Source organism: Crinia signifera, chromosome 2 (assembly GCF_055691185.1).
Source record: "Crinia signifera chromosome 2, ASM5569118v1, whole genome shotgun sequence".
In the NCBI taxonomy this organism is placed as follows: Eukaryota; Metazoa; Chordata; class Amphibia; order Anura; family Myobatrachidae; genus Crinia; species Crinia signifera.
In genome coordinates, this window is record NC_139218.1 from 124,510,865 (window position 1) to 124,533,428 (window position 22,564).

General features: G+C 47.0%; 1 protein-coding gene across 2 annotated transcripts in view; it reads right to left on the minus strand.

Moving 5' to 3' along the window:
* Positions 1-15,935: 15,935 nt before the first annotated feature.
* The window catches only part of MOV10 (Mov10 RNA helicase), a 119,431-nt gene continuing 112,802 nt past the window's right edge, over positions 15,936-22,564 (minus strand). For both annotated transcript variants that reach the window (XM_083172784.1, XM_083172785.1), the window contains exons 21-22: positions 19,463-19,587; positions 15,936-18,202 (exon numbers count right to left, since the gene is read on the minus strand). In XM_083172784.1, the coding sequence (XP_083028910.1) occupies positions 18,138-18,202; positions 19,463-19,587 (190 nt within the window). In that variant the 3' untranslated portion in view covers positions 15,936-18,137. The remainder of the gene's footprint in view (positions 18,203-19,462; positions 19,588-22,564) is intronic.

Consider the following 22,564-nt stretch of genomic DNA (forward strand, 5'->3'; position numbering starts at 1 on the left):
ACAATAGAGCACTTTGGTGCTAGGGGGACTTGGGTGTCGATGGCTCCTGTGGTACCGTCTCCAGTTTGCCCAGTGGCCCTAGCTGGCCAGTATGCTCTTGTCAGGCCTGCGGCTGCAGGTTCCTGTCTTTTACACTAAGCCAAGTCACCTTTGACAAGGTATCAATTCAGCTGAATGCTGCGTCGTTGCTTGAGTGAACTGGGTCTTTCACCGGGAGACTTCGGCACCCATTCCTTTCGCATTGGCGCAGCTACGTCGGCGGCTAGGGCTGGCTGGCAGGAAAACGACATCAAGAGATTAGGTAGATGGCGCTCGGCGACCTATAAGAAATATATTCGTCCACACCTACTGCCCTGATGGACTGTGCGTGTTTGGTTTCCTGATTGATTGGTTGTATTTCTATGTTACCCCCTCCCTATTGGTCTTCCTACACTGGGATTAGCTACGCTCTGTTGTTGGGCCAGCGTCCGGAGTATTCACGCTTTTTGGCCTGACTGACAGACTGAATTCGGCATTAACAATTCGGAAAATTCGGCTCCAATTAAGAGTCCCTCAGCAGGTCCAGACGGTTTTTCTCCAGCCGAGTAATTCTCATTTTTCCTATAATCCCATCCACTACCACTCCCCTCCCTTTGTTTGTCTTCTCCTCCTTTTGTGTCTAGAAGAGGTTTCAATTGGTATTGAAGCAGTTCTACAGCACCAAATTGTGCACCATTCAAAATGTTTTCTTTTGGCAGATCCTCCTAATAAGTGCAATATACCTGTCCTTGAATAAACAATTCTAACTCCTATCTACGCATTTCTCTCCATATAGGTGTGGCCTATGATAACCTCAGGGTTTGAATAGTGGGTCATTCTTTTGTGCACTGGGCGGCTAGGCTAGTAGCTTAAGGGGAGGGACCTGTTTTTGATTGTTGTCATCTGGTGCGTTGGTTGGGATTGAGGGGGATGTCCTGGCGCGAGCTAAGGGCTCTCCTCCTGGCGAAGGTGAAGTTGCATGGTTTGCCCGAGGTGTTGGTGATTCATCTCGGTGGAAATGACCTTGGGAAAATGTCCCAGTTGGAGCTGCGAGCCATGATTTTGGACGATCTGGCCGCCATCAGGGCTGCATGGCCTATGTGCACCCTGATTTGGTCATGTGTTGTACCCCGCCTGTGTTGGAGAGGGGAAAGAGATTGTCGAGCTATTAAGGCTAGGAATAATTGGAATTCAGCTGTGTCTCACTGGGTTCTGAAGTCTGGGGGTGCTGTGGTACCGCATGAGAGGATTAGATTTAGGTATCATCAACTCTTTAGGCCTGATGGGATACACCTAGTCAAGGAAGGTCTCTGGATATTTGTGGAGGATCTTTTGATAGCAGTTGTCTCGGTGCTTTAGTTTGATGGCAGGGCGGGGCCTCGGGGTCGTGATCCCCGCTTTGGCGGGAAAGAACGGCAAGTTGATAGATTGTAAGGCTTTCATTAAATTATGTTTGCTGCGTATTTGGTTTGTTTCGGTGCGCTCACCTCTCATTGGCTTAGGCCTTCGCTGGATCACCCGCTCAGGGACAGCGTTCCCATCCGGACGGGTGGGTAGTCAATGCTGTAGGTGGAGTGGATACCGCTTTTTGAGTTAGGCCAATTTACGTATGCTAGTTTGGGGTGGAGCTTAGTTAAATAGCCGTTCTTTCTGGGCCACCATTAATATAATTAATTAATAATCAAAAATCAAATTAGCTTAAAGAATTTCATAAATAAATTCAGCTAACAGTTTCTGCCAAACCTACGTCTCCAAATCTTTATTTCTATTAGAGTGTATTAAGCAAGTTATGGTTGTCAAAGTACACATGCCGAAGGTCACAATCTGACATTACAATGTTTAGAACAACGTAATGGCTGCATAGACATGTAGTGATTTAAACATGATAGGCTGGGTGTGTACCTGAAGCAGCATGTGACTCGGGATCCTATCAGATCAGTGGGAATGGCTTGTTAGCTCAGAATATTATCCCAAGAAAGGGAGGAGTCTGCCTCTCTTTCCTGAAAAGTTTCCCGCCCTCCCTTCCCTTTGATTGGTTTGTCCGGACGGGGGGGGGGTGTTTGTGGTTAAGCGCGTTAGCTGATAGGTGGGAAAGAACGGCAAGTTGATAGATTTTAAGGCTTTCATTAAATTATGTTTGCTGCGTATTTGGTTTGTTTCGGTGCGCTCACCTCTCATTGGCTTAGACCTTCTCTGGATCACCCGCTCAGGGACAGCGTTCCCACCCGGACGGGTGGGTAGTCAATGCTGTAGTTGGAGTGGATACCGCTTTTTGAGTTAGGCCAATTTACGTATGCTAGTTTGGGGTGGAGCTTAGTTAAATAGCCGTTCTTTCTGGGCCACCATTAATATAATTAATTAATTAATAATCAAAGATCAAATTAGCTTAAAGAATTTCATAAATAAATTCAGCTAACAGTTTCTGCCAAACCTACGTCTCAAAATCTTTATTTCTATTAGAGTGTATTAAGCAAGTTATGGTTATCAAGGTACACATGCCAAAGGTCACACATCTGACATTACAATGTTTAAAACTTTCTATTAAGGATTGAGCATATTCACAACATGGTTTACAGTTACAGTGAAATGGTAAAGTCAACATATGCAGGACTTTCTTCGGCTGCGCCCACTCTGTGGAATCCCTCCCAAGCACAATAAGACTCTCCTCCAGTTTCCAAACCTATAAGCGTTTCCTGAAAACTCACCTCTTCAGGCAAGCTATCAAATTCCCAAACCAGTCATTTAACCTTCATATACTGTTCCTATCTAATCACATCCCCACTGTACACTCCACACATATCCACTCTTTCTTTTTCACATTTTTCATCCTTCTGACCCATGGACAAACTGCTGGGTCACCATATCTTACAGTACACCAGGAATCTTTGCATTCTGGTTGACTTAATGCAATAAAGATCACAGTATCTATCCTTATATATCAATGCTTATTTCCCTATAGATTGTAAGCTTGAGAGCAGGGCCCTCCTACCTTTTGACTGTCTGTAAATATCCTGTTTGTTGTATTACTGTCTCCTTTTGTATAGCACAGTGGAATATGCTGCATTATATAAGAAACTGTTAATAAATAATATTGTGTACATACAGGAAGGAACACATTTGTCAATTAGAAAGCCTGAAATTCGAAGACAATGACGGTTGCGGATTGACCAAAGAGACGCCTCCACTCAAACGGTGGCCGTTCTCTGCACTATAGATATAACGCTCATACATTACCATACCTCCCAACTTTCTCAATGAGAGAATAGGGACACTCGCGCACCGAAAAGGGGGCGTGGCGTACACAAATGAGTGCATGACAAGCAAATTAAGCCGCACCCCTCGTTTTCGGTCGCAAGTAGACGATGTGCGCATGTGTCTATTCTGTCAGATTGGGGGGGGGGGGGCAACTCCCAACTGCCCCCCCCCCTGCATCGGGACACTGCCGGCTGCGGGAGGGACGCGGAAACGTCCCCCCAAAAATCGGGACGTTGCCGCGTTTAGCGGGACAGTTGGGAGGTATGCATTACAATACATAGCCATTTCCATTACTCCCAGTACAGGGCAAGATTATGCACCTCAATCCTTACACGAGCAGGTCTCAACCAAGGGAAATATTTTGCTTGTATTAATAGGTGGTTCCCAGACTAGCCCATAAATGTTTGATACTGTGTAGATTTGGCCACTGAGAAACTCATTACCTATACCAACTCTGATTAAACCTAGTGCTCACATGTTAAAATATCTTAAAATGTGTTTCTACTTAATGGCCAGGTATCATCAATGGTTTTTCAACCGAGAATACCTTTGTTAACCAGGTATTTCCATGATGAAAAAGTTGCTCATGAAACATTATAGTAAAGTGAGGTTTCTTTTGAGAAAGCGGTGCCTTTGGTATTCTTTTTTTGGTACTTGTGTATTATCACGGCGCCCACGATTTCCATCGCAGGGCATTGTACGATGAAAAATCACATCGCATGCGATGCGATTTCACCCGATTTCTTATTGTACAGGCACCCAGATGCCTTATTACCATGTTAAATGCCCCCCCCAGACCCGATTTTTAATTGTATACCCACCCTGATGGGTCATGAGTATGTGAAATGCCCCCCATTGTTAACGCCACCCCACTATGAACGAAAACCCGAAGCGTGGCGAGCGCAGCGTTATACGTCCTCCGACCTTTTCATACCCCCACTATCCACATCGGCGTGGAGTTGATTTTATAAAGTGTGGCGAGCGCAGCGAGCCACGAGCCCGATGCTCGGGGGAAGCATATACCTGTGAAGTAATGGCGCTCGCCACACTATATAAAATCAACTCCACGCCGACGTGGATAGTGGGGGTATGAAAAGGTCGGAGGACGCGTACCGCTGCGCTCGCCACGCTTCGGGTTGGCGTTGATAGTGGGGGGTCGTTAACATTGTGGGGCCATTTAACATATTTATTACCCATCAGGGTGGGTATACAATTAAAAAGCGGGTCTGGGGGTGCAGTTTAACATGGGACTCAATGGGAAATCGCGTTGTAATGGCATGCGATGTGACGCAATTTTAAAATTGTATACTCAGCCCGGGAAAAGGCTGAAATCGGGTCCATCGCATCCCTTAATAAGTGGTATGCGATGCGATGGGCGCCGTGATAATACACAAGTACCCTTTTTTTTTTCCACACACAGGCCCAAATTTTCCACAAGGCAACCTAGACACCTCTAGGGACCTGACACTGCAGGTCCCACGGGGCCCATGTCCAGGCCACACAAAATGCAGCTTGTCCATGGTCTTTCACAAAGACCGGCCAGCTCCAATAGCATATGGGAAGGCCCAGCATTTCATGAGCGTTCCCATGAGAACACTGGGCGTTCTCAGGCTAATGAGGCCGTGATGGACCTGCGGAGGGGCGGGCAACTGCCATCACCGGATGTCAGCCACCCGCACTGTCCTTGCACATATATACAGAACTGGGAGCGCTGGAGAAATCATTCGATGGTCGGCGACCACCAAATGATTTCTTCCCGTCTGCGTATGGATAATGATGTAAATCAGCCATTCGCAGCAGTGCGGGGGGTCCTGCGTGCGAAGGGGGGAGCTGCATCTGATGGACTCGCATGGCTGCAAAATTCGCAGCCTTGCTAGTCAAATCAGAATACAGTCCAATGTTACCAGAAGACCACTGTGCGACCACCATTATGTCACAAAACCCACCTCACACTCCAGGAGACCCACATTACCCCAGAAACTGTCAAATATGTAATGTGCTGTTTTTTGTTGTTGGTATAATATATAAATTTGGAACACGAGTAATATACTAATACGTGTTCCCCTGTCCGTGTAATGCAATGGGTGCCTTTATTGGTATTTTATGTAGGCCATCACAGTGGCTAGTATAATATATGGTGTTTGGTTTCTTTAATGCCAGGTGGCAGGTTTCTTTTCTTCTTGTGGGTGGTCTATGTATACCAGTCAGGAACCAAAGCAGGTTGTTGTTTTTTTTTGTTCTATTGGGCCATGGTTTTTTTCCTATGGATGCCAATGTGTTTTAATGTTTTCTGTAAGATAATGCAGTCCTGTGCGATCACCACATGCTACAGAAAAAAACAAAATCCTGAGATAAGAATTATATCCGGCTAGTCAGGAGATTCACAAAAACAATCAGTGAGGTTTAAGCCCTGTACACAATAGGCGATATAATGAGCGATACCGAGGTTTATGTCTTACCTGTTAAATCTCTTTCTTCGAGGACGTCATGGGCCACAGGGATTACAGTGGGTAGAGAGTGAGGTCACGACCTTTCCAGCACCAGAAAGGATAAAACTTCTGGACTGCCCAGAGACAGCCCTGGCTCCTCCCCTCCTCTACCCTGCCTCCTAGGCTAGCTACTTTCAGTTTTTTTCAAAGCCAGGCAGGAGACAAGATAGAAGTAAGAGAAACCCATACAGAAACACATTCAACAAATATATGTGTGTGTGGTTGCTCAACAGAGAAACCATAACTGTAACATGTGTTAGTACCTTCAACAGAGGAACCTTTAACTAAGTTCACTCAACGGAGGAACTATGAACTTCAATACCAATGAAGCAGGCGCGGCAGGGAGGGATCCCTGTGGCCCCTGACATCCTTGAAGAAAGAGATTTAACAGGTAAGACATAAATCTCGGTTTCTTCTGCGGCAGACGTCAGGGGCCCCAGGGATTACAGTGGGACGTCCTAAAGCAGCCACCTAAGGGTGGGGACGCGCCTGTGCCGCGGCCAGTATACTCTGGCCGAATGCCAAGTTCTGGGAGGCAAACGTAACAAACGCAAAAAAACGTAAGAAATCGTTGTCAGACGACCAAGTTGCCGCCTTGCCAAGTTGCTCTGCAGTTGCACCACCTGTTAAAGCCCGAAACACACCCACAGATGTAGCGGAATGAGCCCGGACCCCCGCAAGAACCGGGAGGGAGGTGAACAAGGAGGCCTACTTGATAACTGACCGCAGCTATCGGCTGGCCATAGTCTGCATGGTAGCAGACCAGCCCCTCTTAGGAATTCTCTAGTGGATAAAGAGAAAGTCAGATCGCCGAAATGTTCCAGCGTGATGTATATAGACGTGCAAAGCACAGCCCACATCCAGTTGATTGCTGCCTAGGAGAGACCGCCGGCCTACAAAGGGCAGGGATCACTATCTCCTGGATGACCTGAAATTCAGGGACTACCTTGTGAGGTGTAAAGTAATGTTTCAAAGAATCCGTCCTATGAGAATGAAAGACTATGAAAGGCGACTGACCTGACAGAGCGTACCGGGCAGACACCCAGCAGCAACGGTCAACAGGAAAACCGTTGTCCCAGTTAGCCGGTAAAGAGCCCTAAAGGGCCCAAAGAATCAGAGAAAGATTTTATCAAACCACCATGTTTGTAACAAGCAGAGGTTGGATCTGCAGGACCCCCTGCCAGAAGAAGCGGAGATCGTGCAACAAAGCTCATCGCCTGTGGAATAAAAAGGAGAGAGCCGAGCCCTGTCCCTTTAATGAAGACAGGCGGAGGCCCGCCCCCACTACTTTTACCGAAAGGACAAAACCCTAGACAAACGGTAAATCCTGGGAGACGCCATGAAAAATAATAATCACGCCAGCTGCGATAAGCACCAGCCAAAGAAGGCTGATGGGCCCTGAGCATAAGTGATATGACCTCGAAGTCAAGCCCGTGGCACCTAATGAGGTGGTCTCAACAGTCCCGTAAACGGTTCTGGCCCTAGAGGCAGACGGATCAGAGAGGCCCCTAACAGGGTCCGCAGATCCGAGAACCAGAATCTCCTGGATCAAGGTGCCCCCATCTCCGCCTTTAACGTACGAAAGACTTTGAGGAGCAAAATGGGAAATACCATACCTCAGAACGAACAGCCACTGGGCTGACAGAGCATTGACCCTGTAAACTGCAGGGCCTCGAGACCTGAACCCATACAGGGTGACCTGGTGAATGTGGCGTAAAACCATCTATCCACTATTGGTCCACCCCAATGGCCTACCAACCACAGGAACGCCTCCGAAGGGAGGGTCCATACGCCGGCATCCATATTTTTGCCAACAAGGCCAGGATCTTGCCCTGCACCCATTAAAAGAAGCAGTAGGCCTTTGTCATGGCCGGCCCACTCAGAGTGCCACCCTAGTGGTTGATAAAAAACAAGTTTTTTACGTCGGCCGACTGGACCTGCCCAGGGTGACCTTGAAACCAAGGCTCTGCCTGGCGGAGATCCCGCAGGACTGCCCTTTTTACTTTGGTTTCAAGACAGAAGCAGCTTGTGCATAATAGCATTACCCAGTCTATGCCTTAAGATGTACTGTTGTGTGTATAAAACACGGTTTACCAAAAGGATCAGTTTTGGTTATAATTTATGTGCATGTAGATACATTAGAATACAAACAAACAAACAAACAGGAAACTATATAGAAATGCTGTTTGAATGTAAACAGCAAGAATGCTGGCCCTGCACCAGTATACATCATATATACATAGGCGTGCGCACGGGGGGTGCCAGGGGTGCACAGGCACCTCCTAATGACATCCCCCCACACGATTGCAGCACGTCCTCGCAGACCCGATGAGAGCAGCTTACGCCCGCCCGCAGCCCACACAGCCGGCTCTCCCACCCGCAGCCCTGCCAGCAAGCCAATTGACACTGACACTCCCCCCCGCACTGTCGGTGATTCACACATACTGTAACACCGCGGCATGCGCTGGGAGGAAGAGGGACAGTGTGGATCATGATGTGACCCGCCCCTCCTGCTCCAGCGGCGCTGCGTGAGGTGACGCCGCAGGTGCGCCTGGATTGTGACAGGTCAGTGGTGCCGGGAGGGGTGCGCACGCACACCTATTGGCACACTCATCAGATCTCCTGCTGCCCGCACCGACTCGCCCAGCCCCAGGCTGCAGGGAGCAAGGCAGCCAGCAGCAGTTTAAAAGGGACAATCAGACAGTCAAAAGGAGACTGTCATTTATTATTTGGTTTTCAACTGGGTCTAATGTCACTCTGCCCAGCTGGGGGCCAAATAATTCAATAGAACGTCACTTTTATTTAGTTCATTAAAATATTTTGCGAATATAAAAGGAAATAACAAGACATAAAACAACACATAGTGATCTAAAAAAGGATAAAAATCCTTACACCTACAGTAGTGTGAAACCCCACTACTTCTTCTCCCAGTCTATTGGAATAACCTGTGTGGCTTTTTACAATTGTAGCGTGGTTCAGGGTTATTGTTACTGTGTATACAATGTTTCAAACTATCCCTGGGCTCTTTCTAGCAGCCGCTGGTAAGCACCTGAGCACGGATAAATTCCGTCTCAGTGCTCCTGCAGGCTTGCTGGAGCCAGTGGTACCACGTCCTACAGTTCTCCCACTGAGCAGCGTGAGAGGAGTGCCTGCGTGCACTTCCTCGCTCAAGTGGATTTAAGAACAGGCAGGAACACTGACGGTTCTGGCGCCAGATACCGTCCCAGTGTTAGTCTCTAGGGGACCGTGTCCAACGGTCAGCCTAACGCAGCCAACAATTCAAAAAATACAGTATATAAGTGGGGAAGGGAGAGTGGGGTATTAAACACACTAGGTGTGTGATGTAGTCTTATGAATTGTTTTTTGAATTGTTGGCTGCGTTAGGCTGACCGTTGGACACGGTCCCCTAGAGACTAACACTGGGACGGTATCTGGCGCCAGAACCGTCAGTGTTCCTGCCTGTTCTTAAATCCACTTGAGCGAGGAAGTGCACGCAGGCACTCCTCTCACGCTGCTCAGTGGGAGAACTGTAGGACGTGGTACCACTGGCTCCAGCAAGCCTGCAGGAGCACTGAGACGGAATTTATCCGTGCTCAGGTGCTTACCAGCGGCTGCTAGAAAGAGCCCAGGGATAGTTTGAAACATTGTATACACAGTAACAATAACCCTGAACCACGCTACAATTGTAAAAAGCCACACAGGTTATTCCAATAGACTGGGAGAAGAAGTAGTGGGGTTTCACACTAGGTGTAAGGATTTTTATCCTTTTTTAGATCACTATGTGTTGTTTTATGTCTTGTTATTTCCTTTTATATTCGCAAAATATTTTAATGAACTAAATAAAAGTGACGTTCTATTGAATTATTTTTCTCCAGGTGCACCAACAAAAGACACTCTTTTCTTTCCTGATAACTATGTCCTATCCGTGTCTATGGTAGCACACCCTCGTATCCATCACTAATTGAGTGTTGATAATACTTAAGGAGGGTCCACCCTTGCATTAATATCCATTCATTTCTGTGCGACTGACTAAACCTCTCCCAATCTCCCAGCTGGGGGCCAGCTCCAGCAGGCCTGGCAGGCCTGCCCAGCTTAGGCCATCTTCGCCCCGGCCTGGCTGGACATCGAGCGTGGAGGAGCCACTGCCACCCGTGAAGAACACCGTGCAGCACAACTACCACAGACTGAGAAAGTGCATGCAACCCCTTGCATCTTGCATGAAATCCGTAGCAACGACCATGCAGGTAAGAAGCACTTCTGTCGCATAATATGTAATGGGCATTATAGTGTGTGGTGTAATGGGCATTACGGTATTTGGTATAACATGTAATGGGAATTTACGGTGTGTGGCATAACGTGTAATAGGCATTATGACATGTGGTATCAAATGTAATGGGTGTGTGACGTGTAGTAGGCCTTTGGCGCGCACTGTCCCTATTTTACAAAAATTTGTCAAGCCCTGGCATGATGTGGAATGGGCATTATGGTGTGTGGCATTATTTGTAATGGGCATTACTGAGTGCACCATTATGTGTGATGGGCATGTGTATATTTTTCAGCGCGCCTTCGGCGCGCACTGGCGCTCATTTTACTGTGTGGGCTGTAATGATTAATTCTGAAGTGCATATACATTAAATAAGTCACCTTCTATTTAGTTTGCAGTGATGCCCAATAGGCATTGATAGACATGCCCAGTAGGCGGTGATGGGTATGCCCCTCCAGTGGTGCACCCCCTAAGGTAATGGGCTGCGCACGCCTATGCATATATATATATACACATACACAAATGCATATAAACGTAAATTTATGTATATATGTACCTCTATATAATAGGTCGTACAGATAAAAGGCAGCATATTGGTATATAGCATTTGGCGGTGCTGAAAAGAACACGGCCGTCAACATTGGTACAAGTTTTACTGGTTACCAAAGTGAGAATGCGTCCCCGAAGGGATGTGTAGTCAAGGCCATATCTTGTGGGAGGAAACCGGAGTACCCGGAGGAAATCCACGCATGCACGGGGAGAATATATAAACTCCGCAGTTAGAGTCATGGTGGGAATAGAACCCATGACCTCAGCGCTGTGAGGCAGTAATGCTAACCATTACACCATCTGTACTTCACTATTAATTATAAAAGCTGCAGGCAGTGTTACTCGGCTAACATAATTTAGTGGAAAACCGTAAGAATTGACAAACCGAATTGTTTGTGGGAGAAAACGGGAGTACCTGGAGTAGTCCCACGCAAGTACGGGGAGAATTACATAAACTCCACACAGTTAGGGTAATGGCGTTGTTTGAATGGTTAACATTACACAATTCGTACTGCACCTCCGCAGCTGCATCCCCCGAAAATGCTACCCAGCTGGGGTGCAAGGCTACTAGAGGCCTGGAGGAATACTAAGTCAAATGATTCTCCAACTTCCATTGAGCAGGAATACCGAAGGTTATCCTGTGGTGAAATTACACTTCAGGGTCCACTATAGTGACGTTTGTCATAGTGCCCTGTCAGAGCATGAAATAACCAATGGCATTGTGGGGACTAAATCCTCATAGCCGTGTGCCTCGTCTGGATAGTGATGGGAGGGCTGCTGATTGAGCTATCACTCTTTATTAGGTTTAAACAGACCTGGACTATGGCCGACAGGGTTTGAAAGTTTGCAGAGGTCTTTTACACTTTATAAGTGTCTGGACCAGAACTGTAATGGCTGCACACACTGAGATTCCTTTTCTATTTGACTTGCTATAGAAATCTTTGCTAACTTATGAGTTAGTTACATACAAGTCATGCTATCTGCATTAGACTTCATATAGACATTTGTGGCCTGCCAAGAGGATGCATCATGATCTCAAACGTGCAATCTGCATGTGATCCTAATGTAATTCCAACTACATAGTCAGATCCCACACTGGATTGTATTGTGAGTACACACCACAACCAGCTGTCTGTGTGACAGTGCAATGTTACCCTCAGTATCTGTGCATTAGAGTAAAGGCCCCCATACACTAGCCGATTTTGGTCAGATTTCGGCCAGATCAGTCGGATCTGGTCGAAATCGGACCAAAATCAGCTAGTTTTGATGTCCCCTCAGATCCGATGCGCGGTCCCGTGCGCATCGGATCTGCGTCGGATGGTCGGACCTGCTGCACGTCCGACCACCCGACTTGGGACCTAGTGGGGCGGCGCGGCGGTGGAGGGAGCAGAGGGGGCTGGGGACGCTGCGGGGGACACAGGCGGCATAGAGCCGGGCAGGGGGAGCCGGGAGCTGTCAGTACTGAATAAAAAAAAAAAAGCCCATACAATGAATGGCCGGCCTGTGATTGGCTGAGCGCTCTCTCAGCCAGTCAGCAATTGGCTGAGAGAGCGCTCAGCCAATCACAGGCTGCCCATTCATTGTATGGGCTTTTTTTTTTCTAGCACTGACAGCTCCCGTCTCCCTCTGCCCGGCTCTATGCCGCCTGTGTCCCCCGCAGCGTCCCCAGCCCCCCCTGCTCCCACCAGCAGCCCTGCTCTGTAGCCCCCCCCCCCCTCCCTGCTCCCCGGGTTTTTTTACATGTGATAAATCGAGACGATTTATCACATGTAAAAAATGGCACATCAAGTGCCAATCTAATCAAGCTCCCCCGGGGAGCAGTCGGGGAAGCTCAGGGGGAAGTCGGGGGCGACTTGTCCTAAGGACAAGTCGCTATAGTGTATGGGGGCCTTAAGAGAGTGACCTCTGTGTCACCCTGATAGCAGGATATAAGACTTCCTGCTGTCCTCTGTATGACCTAGCTGGCTGCAAACTGTCATCTGAGAACACAGTGTATCTTTCTGTAACACAGAAAGGGGGTGTCTGCCTGCCTGCCAGCAGATACACATTGCACAAGCAGAGGCCTTTATTCATACCTCCCAACTTTTCATGTGAAGAAATAGGGACACTCGCGCGGCTTCGCCCTCACCCCCAGCATTAGCGAACGGTACCCCGGCGTCCCTGCTGAGTGCTGGTGCGTGCAGTCCGTGCCGCCGGGGGAACCAGCGACGCTGTTATCGTGTGTAAGCTGGCCGCGGCCGGCGGGGTCCCTACAGTGAATAGAAACTAACTAGCGCGGGAAGCGCTAGTTATTTTCTATTCACTGTAGGGACCCCGCCGGCCGCGGCCAGCTTACAATAGCACACGATAACAGCGCCGCTGGTTCCCCCGGCGGCACGGACTGCACGTTTTTTCACAGGTACTAAGGCACCGGGTACTAAGGGAGAACAGTGCCGCCGGTTCCCCCGGCGGCACGGACTGCACGCACCAGCACTGCTTACACACGATAACAGCGTCGCTGGTTCCTCCGGGGCACGGACTGCACATTTTTTCACAGGTACTACCCCCCCCCAACCCCCCCCCACCCCGACTTGCCTGGGGCGCTCCGGTGCCTTGCACCGGCCCTGCTCATACCCTCCTTGTCCCATAGCCTACCCCCCCCAACACACACACACACACACACACACACACTTTTAGGTGCCTTAAGTTGGGTAAACACTAGCACATATCGTCAACTATTTCCCTTAACACCCCACCAAACAATATAGTGCATACGCAATGAACAATATTCATTGACATCATCATGTCGCAGTGTGTACGCACCTTAAATATAACACTCTCCACAGCATAACCCTTACCTCCCGCCTACCCCAGGCTAAACCTAAAAAGGTGCATGCACACCGAGCTATATTTTTAAACAATATCGCTCATTTTGGCTCTCCTGTGCACGATTGCTTACAATACTTGCAAGTGTGTATTGTACAAACAATGGGTTGTTAACAAGCCCCCTTTCCTCTTGTCTGTGCATGCAACTCAATTTGACATACAGAGTTACATGCTTAGCAGGGGTGACGTCACAGAATGATATTGAAGCACTGCCGATATCACTAACTGATGAATGATATAGCGCATACACACTTAACGATTGTCCAGTCTGTATACACCTTAAGTCTTATTCTAGTGCCAAAAATATCATGCCTCCCCGGCACAACCCTAAACGGTTCCTCATACTTACAATTGGGATTCCAGCAGTAAAAATTCCAGCATTGGTATTTCCATTGTGGGAAGGGGCGGATCTAGACTTTTATTCTAGGGGTGGCGATATATTGAACCTCCCCTTTTCTTTACTAATCCTTACTCCTCCAGAGGCACCAGGTGAGCGGTTCCCCTATTAAGGTGACATAGTAGCAGTGGGCCTTATTCTGATCGGAGCGGCCAAACGTGCGTACGTTCGCTATTAACGTACGCTATCCGCACGCGGCCGTTGGGGTTAAGTCCACCCACAACTCAGCCGCATACGTACGGCCAGAAACAATGTCGAAGGGGAGTGGCGTACAAATGTGCGTACGCCAACGTACACGGACGGGCCAGCCCTTACACTCCGACAACTGGCGTACAATTGAGCGTACACCACCGTTTACGGACGTCTCTCGGCCGTCTTCCCACCGACTTCTTGCGGCTATCTGAGCGTACGCCAGCTTGCACGGACGGGTCCCTATTGTTTTCAATAGAAAAGTCAGCTTATGTCACCGCTCGTGAGAGTGAGCGTACGTCCGTGTACGCTGACATACCCTTCACATATATGGACCAGCATATCTTCCTTTTCAACTATAATTATGAAAATTAATTAATTAATTGAATTAATTAATGTGCAAAATAGTGGCCATGGGATTAAAACATTGCTGAAACATCCTTTGTAGGTGTTAGATGTGGTTTATGTTATTGTATCATAAATACAAAACCTATGTTTGTATTAGAGTGAACACGTTGACACATGTCGACTTGTGTCGATTGAGTGTGCTACTGTGTAAAGTCTATGAAAGCACGTAGTGAATGTGTATAACTGTTTAACAAATACCTACCTTTGCATATATAAGCAGGTCTTACAAAGATTCTTACCTTAAATTAAACAAACCTTTAAATGTAGAGAAGTATAGAAAGATAAGCTTCCAATGTGTTAGAGTGCTGTGTGTGGCTTGCAGGTAGTGAAATCATGGTTTGGACTTAATAGACTGCAGCATTGGTTATTACATTCAGGTGTATGTGTTTGGTAGTAATCCGCGTAAATTAGCTAACCCAGGCGCACGCTGGCATGCGGTATCTGTAGGGGTGGTTTGAGATGGCGGTTGGCGGCCGCCTGTTTTGTGTCCGAAATGAACGGTGCTTTAGTCGATCGTGCGGTAGTAGCACCGCTCATTTTTGGTGCACACCCCCGTGTACGCCCATATTTACGCCCATTTTCCCTCATTATTTCGGCCGCTCCCCTCATCACGCCCCTATGCCGCCCCCAATGCCCGTACACTCGCGTACAGGTTTTTTCGCACGTAGAGACCCGTCCGTGAGCGTTGTGGAGTGTTCGCGCCTGCGCATTAGCGAATGTACGCATGCGCAGATCATTAAAAACCCCAGGACGTGCGCATACGGCCCGGCCGCTCCAACCAGAATAAGGCCCAGTATGTGTGTGCGGTGCACAGTGCACCACACCCCCGCTGTGCTGTAGCCTGGGCACTGGCACCCACACCTGGCAAAACACACACACAGCCCAGCGCCGCATATAGCACCCCGGGTGCCCTGCACACCTCACATACCCGCAGTCAGCCAGTAACCACAGGAGGGATGAGCCTGCGTAGCGGCAGGTGCAGGGACCTGTAAGCAGCAGTACTGTGTCACACAGACAGCTCGGAGACCACATGTCCAAACTGTGGCCCTCCAGCTGTTGTAAAACTACACATCCCAGTATCACTTGCCATAGTTTTAGCAATCCCTAATAGCAAAACTGTAGCAAGGCATGATGGGACTTGTAGTTTAACAACAGAGTGGAGGGCTAAAGGCACAACAGGAGCACCACACAGCAGACAGTGTGGCAGCAGAGCAGCACACACACACACAGCCACTTCCTGGTTCCCCCACACCATCCTCCCGGCTGCCCGCTGTCTGGGACAGGGGCCAGCATGAGGCGCGAGAACTCTAGGGGAGACAATCGCCCCATTCACCCCCTTTGTATCCTTTCCTAATTGTGGGTATTCTGACTGCCGGCAGCTAGAATGTGGGTATTCTGACTGCCGGCAGCTAGAATGTAAACAGCAACTCCAACTATTACTTATAACCAAACTACTTCCAGCTGAAAAAAGTGCATGGCTAGAAATACATGGACACAACAATATTTTAAACTGGTTTTTAAACCTTTATTTGTTTTTCTATTTTTTTTTTTTATATAAAATATAAAAATTTTCTTTAATGTCATCAAAAGTTACAATGTATAAACAGGGCCAACATTAGCAGCATGAAAATGAATAAATTGTTAAAATGAAATTCCACCACCTTACATAATCTTAAACAGCAAAAATCTAGCCCTTAAGTATGTGACAAGATTAGGCATGTAGGCAAGCTATCCTCTTCAGTTTACATGCCACTGTGCACTTCTATCCAATGTGTCAGATAAGTGACATGATCGCTAAACCCAGTGCCTGTGCTATTTTCAGAGCGTTAGAGTCCGTGGGCACAGCCCATGAACAAAACAATTCAGTGAAAGAGCCAGATGTATCAAGCTTCAAACTGGATAAACCGGAGAGAGATAAACAACCAGCTTCTACTTGCCATTTTTTCCCAAACACAGCCTGTAACATAGCAGTAAGGAGCTGATTGGCTGGATGTTTATCACATTCCAATTGATCACTTTTTGAATATTGATACATCTGACCCTTAGTGCCTTAACAAGCTCTAATAGTTTATATTAGAACTAGGTTGCCCCAAGTGCAGGTGTCTGGAAAGGGTAGGCCAACTACTATAGTAAATTAATAATAAAAAATAAAAAAATAGTTATCATTTTGAATCAATATATGAAAGGCTTTATTGTGACTTTTTTAAAATTATATACTTATTTATAAAATGCTTAGAACAAAGGGAATACGAAACCGTGACTGAACCTCACCCTGTGTCCATAGTGCATATACCAAATGTGAAGACTCTAAAGGTCAAATATGAAAATTGTACTCAAATCACATCTAATCTAAATGTACTCAAATCACATCTAATCTAAATGTAAAACACTGACAATTGGCGCTTATACCATTTTTTATGGCATGTAGTTTTGTGGGAGGGGCGTGTCATGTGGATACAAAATGGTGTCTTTCATGCTTTAAATTCATACATTCTGCAAGTTAATTTAAAAGGGTTTTTTGACAGAAAATTGTGACAGAGGGCAAAGATTTCTGCCGGTTTATTTGACTAGATAGACAATTGTTTGTTTTTCAGATAGATGATTGGTTATTGACCCTATCTCTTATCTTGCTAGGCATTCCTTTTAATCTACAGTATGTATCATTGTATAGGGGACTATTCTTTAATGTGCTTTAATCTATTCATGTATATTTCTTTGCTTTATTCAGATGTTTTTAAACAGAGAGCAAGGCATATAAGCTGCAATTTTTAAATAATGAAGCCTCTGTGTTGGGGACACAACCCTGCAGCGTGTGCCCACATGAAAAGACCAACCTGATTCCAGACACTGAAACAAGTGTCCAGGGCTCTCTGGAAAAAACAAACCGAATATTGCGTTGACACTTCGACCAAGCAAAGTATACATTTCTCAATGAACTGTATTTGTTTGGAATAGTGCCTCCTTGTATATCTTATTAATATCTCTGTATCCAAAGAAGTTGGTATCTACCAGGAACAGGGCAGCGGATGGGGACAGGGAAGGCTGCATAACAAAAGTGAGCTGTGTGGTCATAATGCTTGGGCAGCCTCTCTTAAGGCAGAATAGTAGCTCACCCAAGAAACATTCTAAAGAAAGTATTCATCGGCAGCATGCGGCACCACTCTCTAGTGGCCAGTGGGCATAGGTAAATTTCTAAAGCGGCCTAATGGTTGCACTGGCCAGTTGTAGGGCGCTTGGAGAAGCTGAGGATGGAGTGCCCCGCGCTACCCCCGGGCTGGAAGAAGGAGGAGGTACAGTAATTAAGAAGTCCGGACTGTGCACAGAGAAGAGCGATGTCAATTACTTCAGTCCAAATAGTAAGAAGTTCAGAAGCAAGCCTCAGCTGGCCAAGTACCTGGGGAACTCTGCTGACCTCAGAACGGGAAATGTCACTTTCTTTCAATGATTTAATACAGCTTACCCCAGTATCTGTTAAAGTATTGTTTTGAAACACATTTTACGTTCTACTTCATACTGAAACCAAAACTATAGTCTTTTTCTTGCACAGCTTAAATAGACTCAAAAAGCATTTAATTAATGTGAATCGGTGGCAGAACAAAGTACCAGAGTAGAGGGAAATCACTAAAAGAATGCTAGTTATAAGGCGCACAGGAATGGTAAGTGGTCCTCCAGTTGTTCGCATGTTGAACTTGGTGAGGAGAGGCTAGTGCTCGTGCCTCCAGGCTGGCTCTCCCTGCTGCTGAACCGCACTCTCCCCACTTTCTTCTCCTGTGAAATAATAGGATTTACCAGAAGTTAAACATATTTTGCAGCAGTTGTGCCAATTAAACACTGAGGGGGAAATTTACTAAATGAAATTTGTAAAAAATAGGTGTATCTGTATCCAGAAATATACTTATTTTTGACATTTACTATCCCGAAAATACGGCAATTCGTATTCGTATTGATAGCACATCAATACGAATTGCTGTATTTTCGAGATAGTAAATGTCAAAAAATAAGTGTATTTCTGGATACAAATACACCTATTTTTTTTTACAAATTTCCTTTAGTAAATTTTCCCCTGAGGGTGAGATTTAATAGGATGAGAGATTCAGAAAGTGAGAGATTTGGGAAGAAATCTCCAGTTTTTTTTAAAGCGGCAATCATGTACACTGCAAAATCAAACTGGTTTTGCAGTGTAAATGATTGCCGCTTTAAAAAAAAAACAACTGGAGATTTCTTCCCAAATCTCTCACTTTCTGAATCTCTCATCCTATTAAATCTCACCCTGTTTGTTATTGTGAGACATTGCAATTTTCACTCAAAATTATTTTAATATTAAAGAATTTTAAAAAAAGGTTCTCTCATTTAAGCACTGTTTAGTCTTATCCAGTCTATCTGCTTAAGTTATGACAAAGAGCAAAAAAAAAAAAAAGGTATATACTCCATTCTAAACAAAACTATTGGCAGGATTTAAACTCATGCCCAGTATGTATTTGTTATATATACAGTGGCGTATTTATAATGGGTGCAGTGTGCAGTGCACACAGGAGTCCATGGCGGCAGCAGCACTGTGGAAAATGCCAGTCGCACCATTTTTCTGTAGATCTGTGCATGGGCAGTGGAACCTGAGCACTCTAATGCTCAGACACCATAAAGCTGCATTACTGCCGGAGAGAGCACTGCAGAAATCACCAGAAAAATGGGCAATCTGCAATAGAATCTTCGTGCTCAGACCCAAATGTCCTGCACTACCGCCAACAGATGGGGCGGCAGACAGAGCAGGCTGCACAAGGGCCTCCTCCTCTCTTAAAATACCAATTTATATAAGCATCCTAGTAGCTGCAGCACCATTAAGTACAGGGAAAGTCTTTGCACCAAGGTAGCCATTTTGTCCCATAACCTATTATCTCTCCCCTCTTACAGCTGCAAAAAAAAAAAAAAAAAACCCTGGCAACACCCCAGACAGCAGGAATAGGAAGGCGGATTCCTTTAACACAATGTAAATGCCTGCATGATGTTTGCAGTTTTATAGCCCATGCTTACTAGGTGGTGGCTCATTGACACTCAAGTTGTTGAAGCGTTCTTCAAGGTCAAGGTCATTATAGTCTTCAAGGATATTTGTATCAACGCCGGTGTATCCTCCCTTAACTGAGCAAAAATTCAAAAACCTAGGAACAGAAATTGAAGTTTTAGTTGAGCTAAAAGGTTTATTATTAAAACATCATCAAAAAAAACAAACAAAAAAAACATTACTACTGGCTTGTGCTATCTAACGCTAACATGCTTCACCTCCTAAAGTAGACCAGACATTCTATTTGGAGCCTCCGGAATGTCTGCCATTACCAGAAGGGTGTGTAAAACAATGAGGCGATCAGGGCGATAGTCCCCAGATACATTGTGTGCTGTAATGATTATTCCCTGCTGTTTGTATTCCATGTATGGCAGCTTTGTCAGGAGAAATATCTTACATTGAGAACCGCTGATCTAGACCGTAGAAGACAGCATAATCAAACTGTGGGTCCTGACCTTCTAAGTATGGGGTCGTGACTCCATGTTGCTGACCATCAGGCTGATGACTTTTCTAATCTCAGTGAGTGATCCAAGGAGTCTGAAAAAACCTGTTGAATTGTCTGTTATTATAGACTACTATAATTTTGTGCGTCCACAATGCTGCCATGTATGTGCTGTCTGCTGACTACACATGTGATGTGATGACCTTCTGCAGGACCTTGCTGGGGTCCTGTAATTATTTTTATTGTCTGATGGGGTACCGGAGCAAAATAGTTTGAGGACCCCTGGTCTAGATTGATTGAGTGCCGAGATGCTAATGAGTCTGGGCACTCTGAGACCCCTAGGCAGTGGCTGTTGTGCTGTGTGTTAGGATTAATTCTTAACTGCCCTCCCTAATAGAAATGTTTAGGTCTGCCCCTGGTGGAGAGTATGTATGGTTACAATGGCGGATCCACCAAGGGGCGATTAGGGGGGGGGGGGGGTCACCCCAGGGCCCCCACACTGCAGGAGGGTGGTAGGCAGCGGGGTCCGGGCAGCGTGCCCCTGGGGTACGGGCAGCATGGAGTGGGCAGGGGGTCCCTGCTGTGGCCAGACAGTCAACGGCGGGGTCCCTGCAATGGATGGGAACTAGTTCCCATCTGCCGCAGGGACCCCGCCAATGCCTATCCGCAGTGTGAAGCATTGCAGCAGTGCTGGGGGATAGATGCCATGTTCTCCCACTTACCTGCCAGCCCCGCATCTCCCACTGCCCTACTCCCGTCACACTGTCTCTGGGGGGACCTACCCTGCTCTCCCCAGGCGCCATGAAGAGGCCGCGCCCGTGCAGCAGCTCCAACTGATGGGCAGCGAGAATAACTGCTCCGGTTAGTGCTGCAGGGGGGTGAGAGGAGGGGCCCCACAGTTTTTGTTATCCCCCCACAGACCTTAATCTGCCCCTGGATGGCTATGCACCAAAGGTAGAACAGCAGTGATGGGACTATTGTGTGTTGGGACTGACATTGCAGAGTCTCCCTCTGTCCAAGCCCATCTCTTAAATCCCCTGTTCTGCTTTGGCCTGTTGATATGCGTTGAAAGTTTGTCTGGCCTTCTGTCAAATCTACAGTTTACAAGGGAAGATGATGAAATTTAACATACGGGAATATTAAAACACGATTGAGGCAACTAAAAAAAATCCAAATCAAAATGAATTGCTGTTTGTTTTTTTATTAATAAAAAAATGCAAGTTTTGCAGTACACTCATATGTATGTTCCAGCATAAACTCCAGAATGACTGCAGCAATTTACACTAAAAATCAACTACAACCTGTGAACAAACACTGAGGGTAAGACACCCCTAGCACCCCTAGGGGTGATGCAGCAGCACATATTATTTCAGCAGACAGCATAACTCCAGAATGGCTCAGGGAAATTTACACAAAACTTGGTACAGATATCAGTTACAATCTGTGAACAAATACTATGGGGGTAAAGGTCCCCATACACTATGCGATTTGGGCACGATTTTGCCCGATTCGGATGAATCGGGCCGTAAAATCGGCCCAAATCGCATATGGAGACATGCCCTCCGACCCGATGCGCGGCCCCGTGCGCATCGGAGTCGGCAGGTCGGACGGGCTGCACATAAGATTTTCTAAATCTTATGTGCTGCCCGGAGCCATGCGGGGACTGCAGCTGGCGGGGGGACCTACCAGAGCCGGGCGGAGGGATCAGGGGAGCGGCGCAGGGAGCCCGGCAGAGGAGGAGAAGAAGCTGCAGTCAGCGGGAGCAGTGCAGAGTACCAGGGAGCCGGGCCGGGCAGAGGAAGACGCTGCCAGGCAGCGCGAGTGGCGCCAGGAGCAGAACGCATAGGAAGCCATTGATTGGCTGAGACCTCTCTCAGCCAATCGCTAATTGGCTGAGAGAGGTCTCAGCCAATCAATGGCTTCCTATGCGTTTGTATGGGTTTTTTTTTTTTTTAAAGTGTTCTGCTGCTCCCGAGTCCCGCCGCTGCCCGACAGTGTCTTCTCCTGCCCGGCCCGGCCCCCTGGTACTCTGCGCTGCCCCCACTGCTCCCGCTGACGGCAGTGGCTTCTTACACGGCTCCCTGCGCCCCAGGATCACCGGCGCCCCCCCCCCCCCTGCCCCTCACCGCCCGCAGCTCCCAGTTATATGTGGTAAATCGCAAGCGATTTCTCACATGTAAATTTGGCACATCAAGTGACAAATTGTATGTGAGCCTCCCGGGGGAGCTGCTGGGCGGCTCACAGGAAAATTGGGACCGACTTGTCCTAAGGACAAGTCGGCCTAATGTATGGGGGCCTTAACAGTGGGGCAGCAGCACAGACTATATCAGAACATGCATGATAGGGTCAGTGATGACAGACCTGCACGTGACAGTGACATTGTGTGTGGGTTTGTGGTATCTCGATTCCCCTCCTCACATCAAGTCATACAGTGGCAGTAGCAGGGGCCCCCCAGCAGCACAAAGTATATCAGGAGGCGCATAATGTGATGCGCTCCAATGTAAATTAGAACACTAATGTTTTTTATACTGTGTATTTAATATTTAAAATAAGTAGTTACGCCACTGGTACTACAGCTAGTATATAATTAATTAACTGTAAAAAAATAAATAAGTAGCCAGACTCTTTGCTT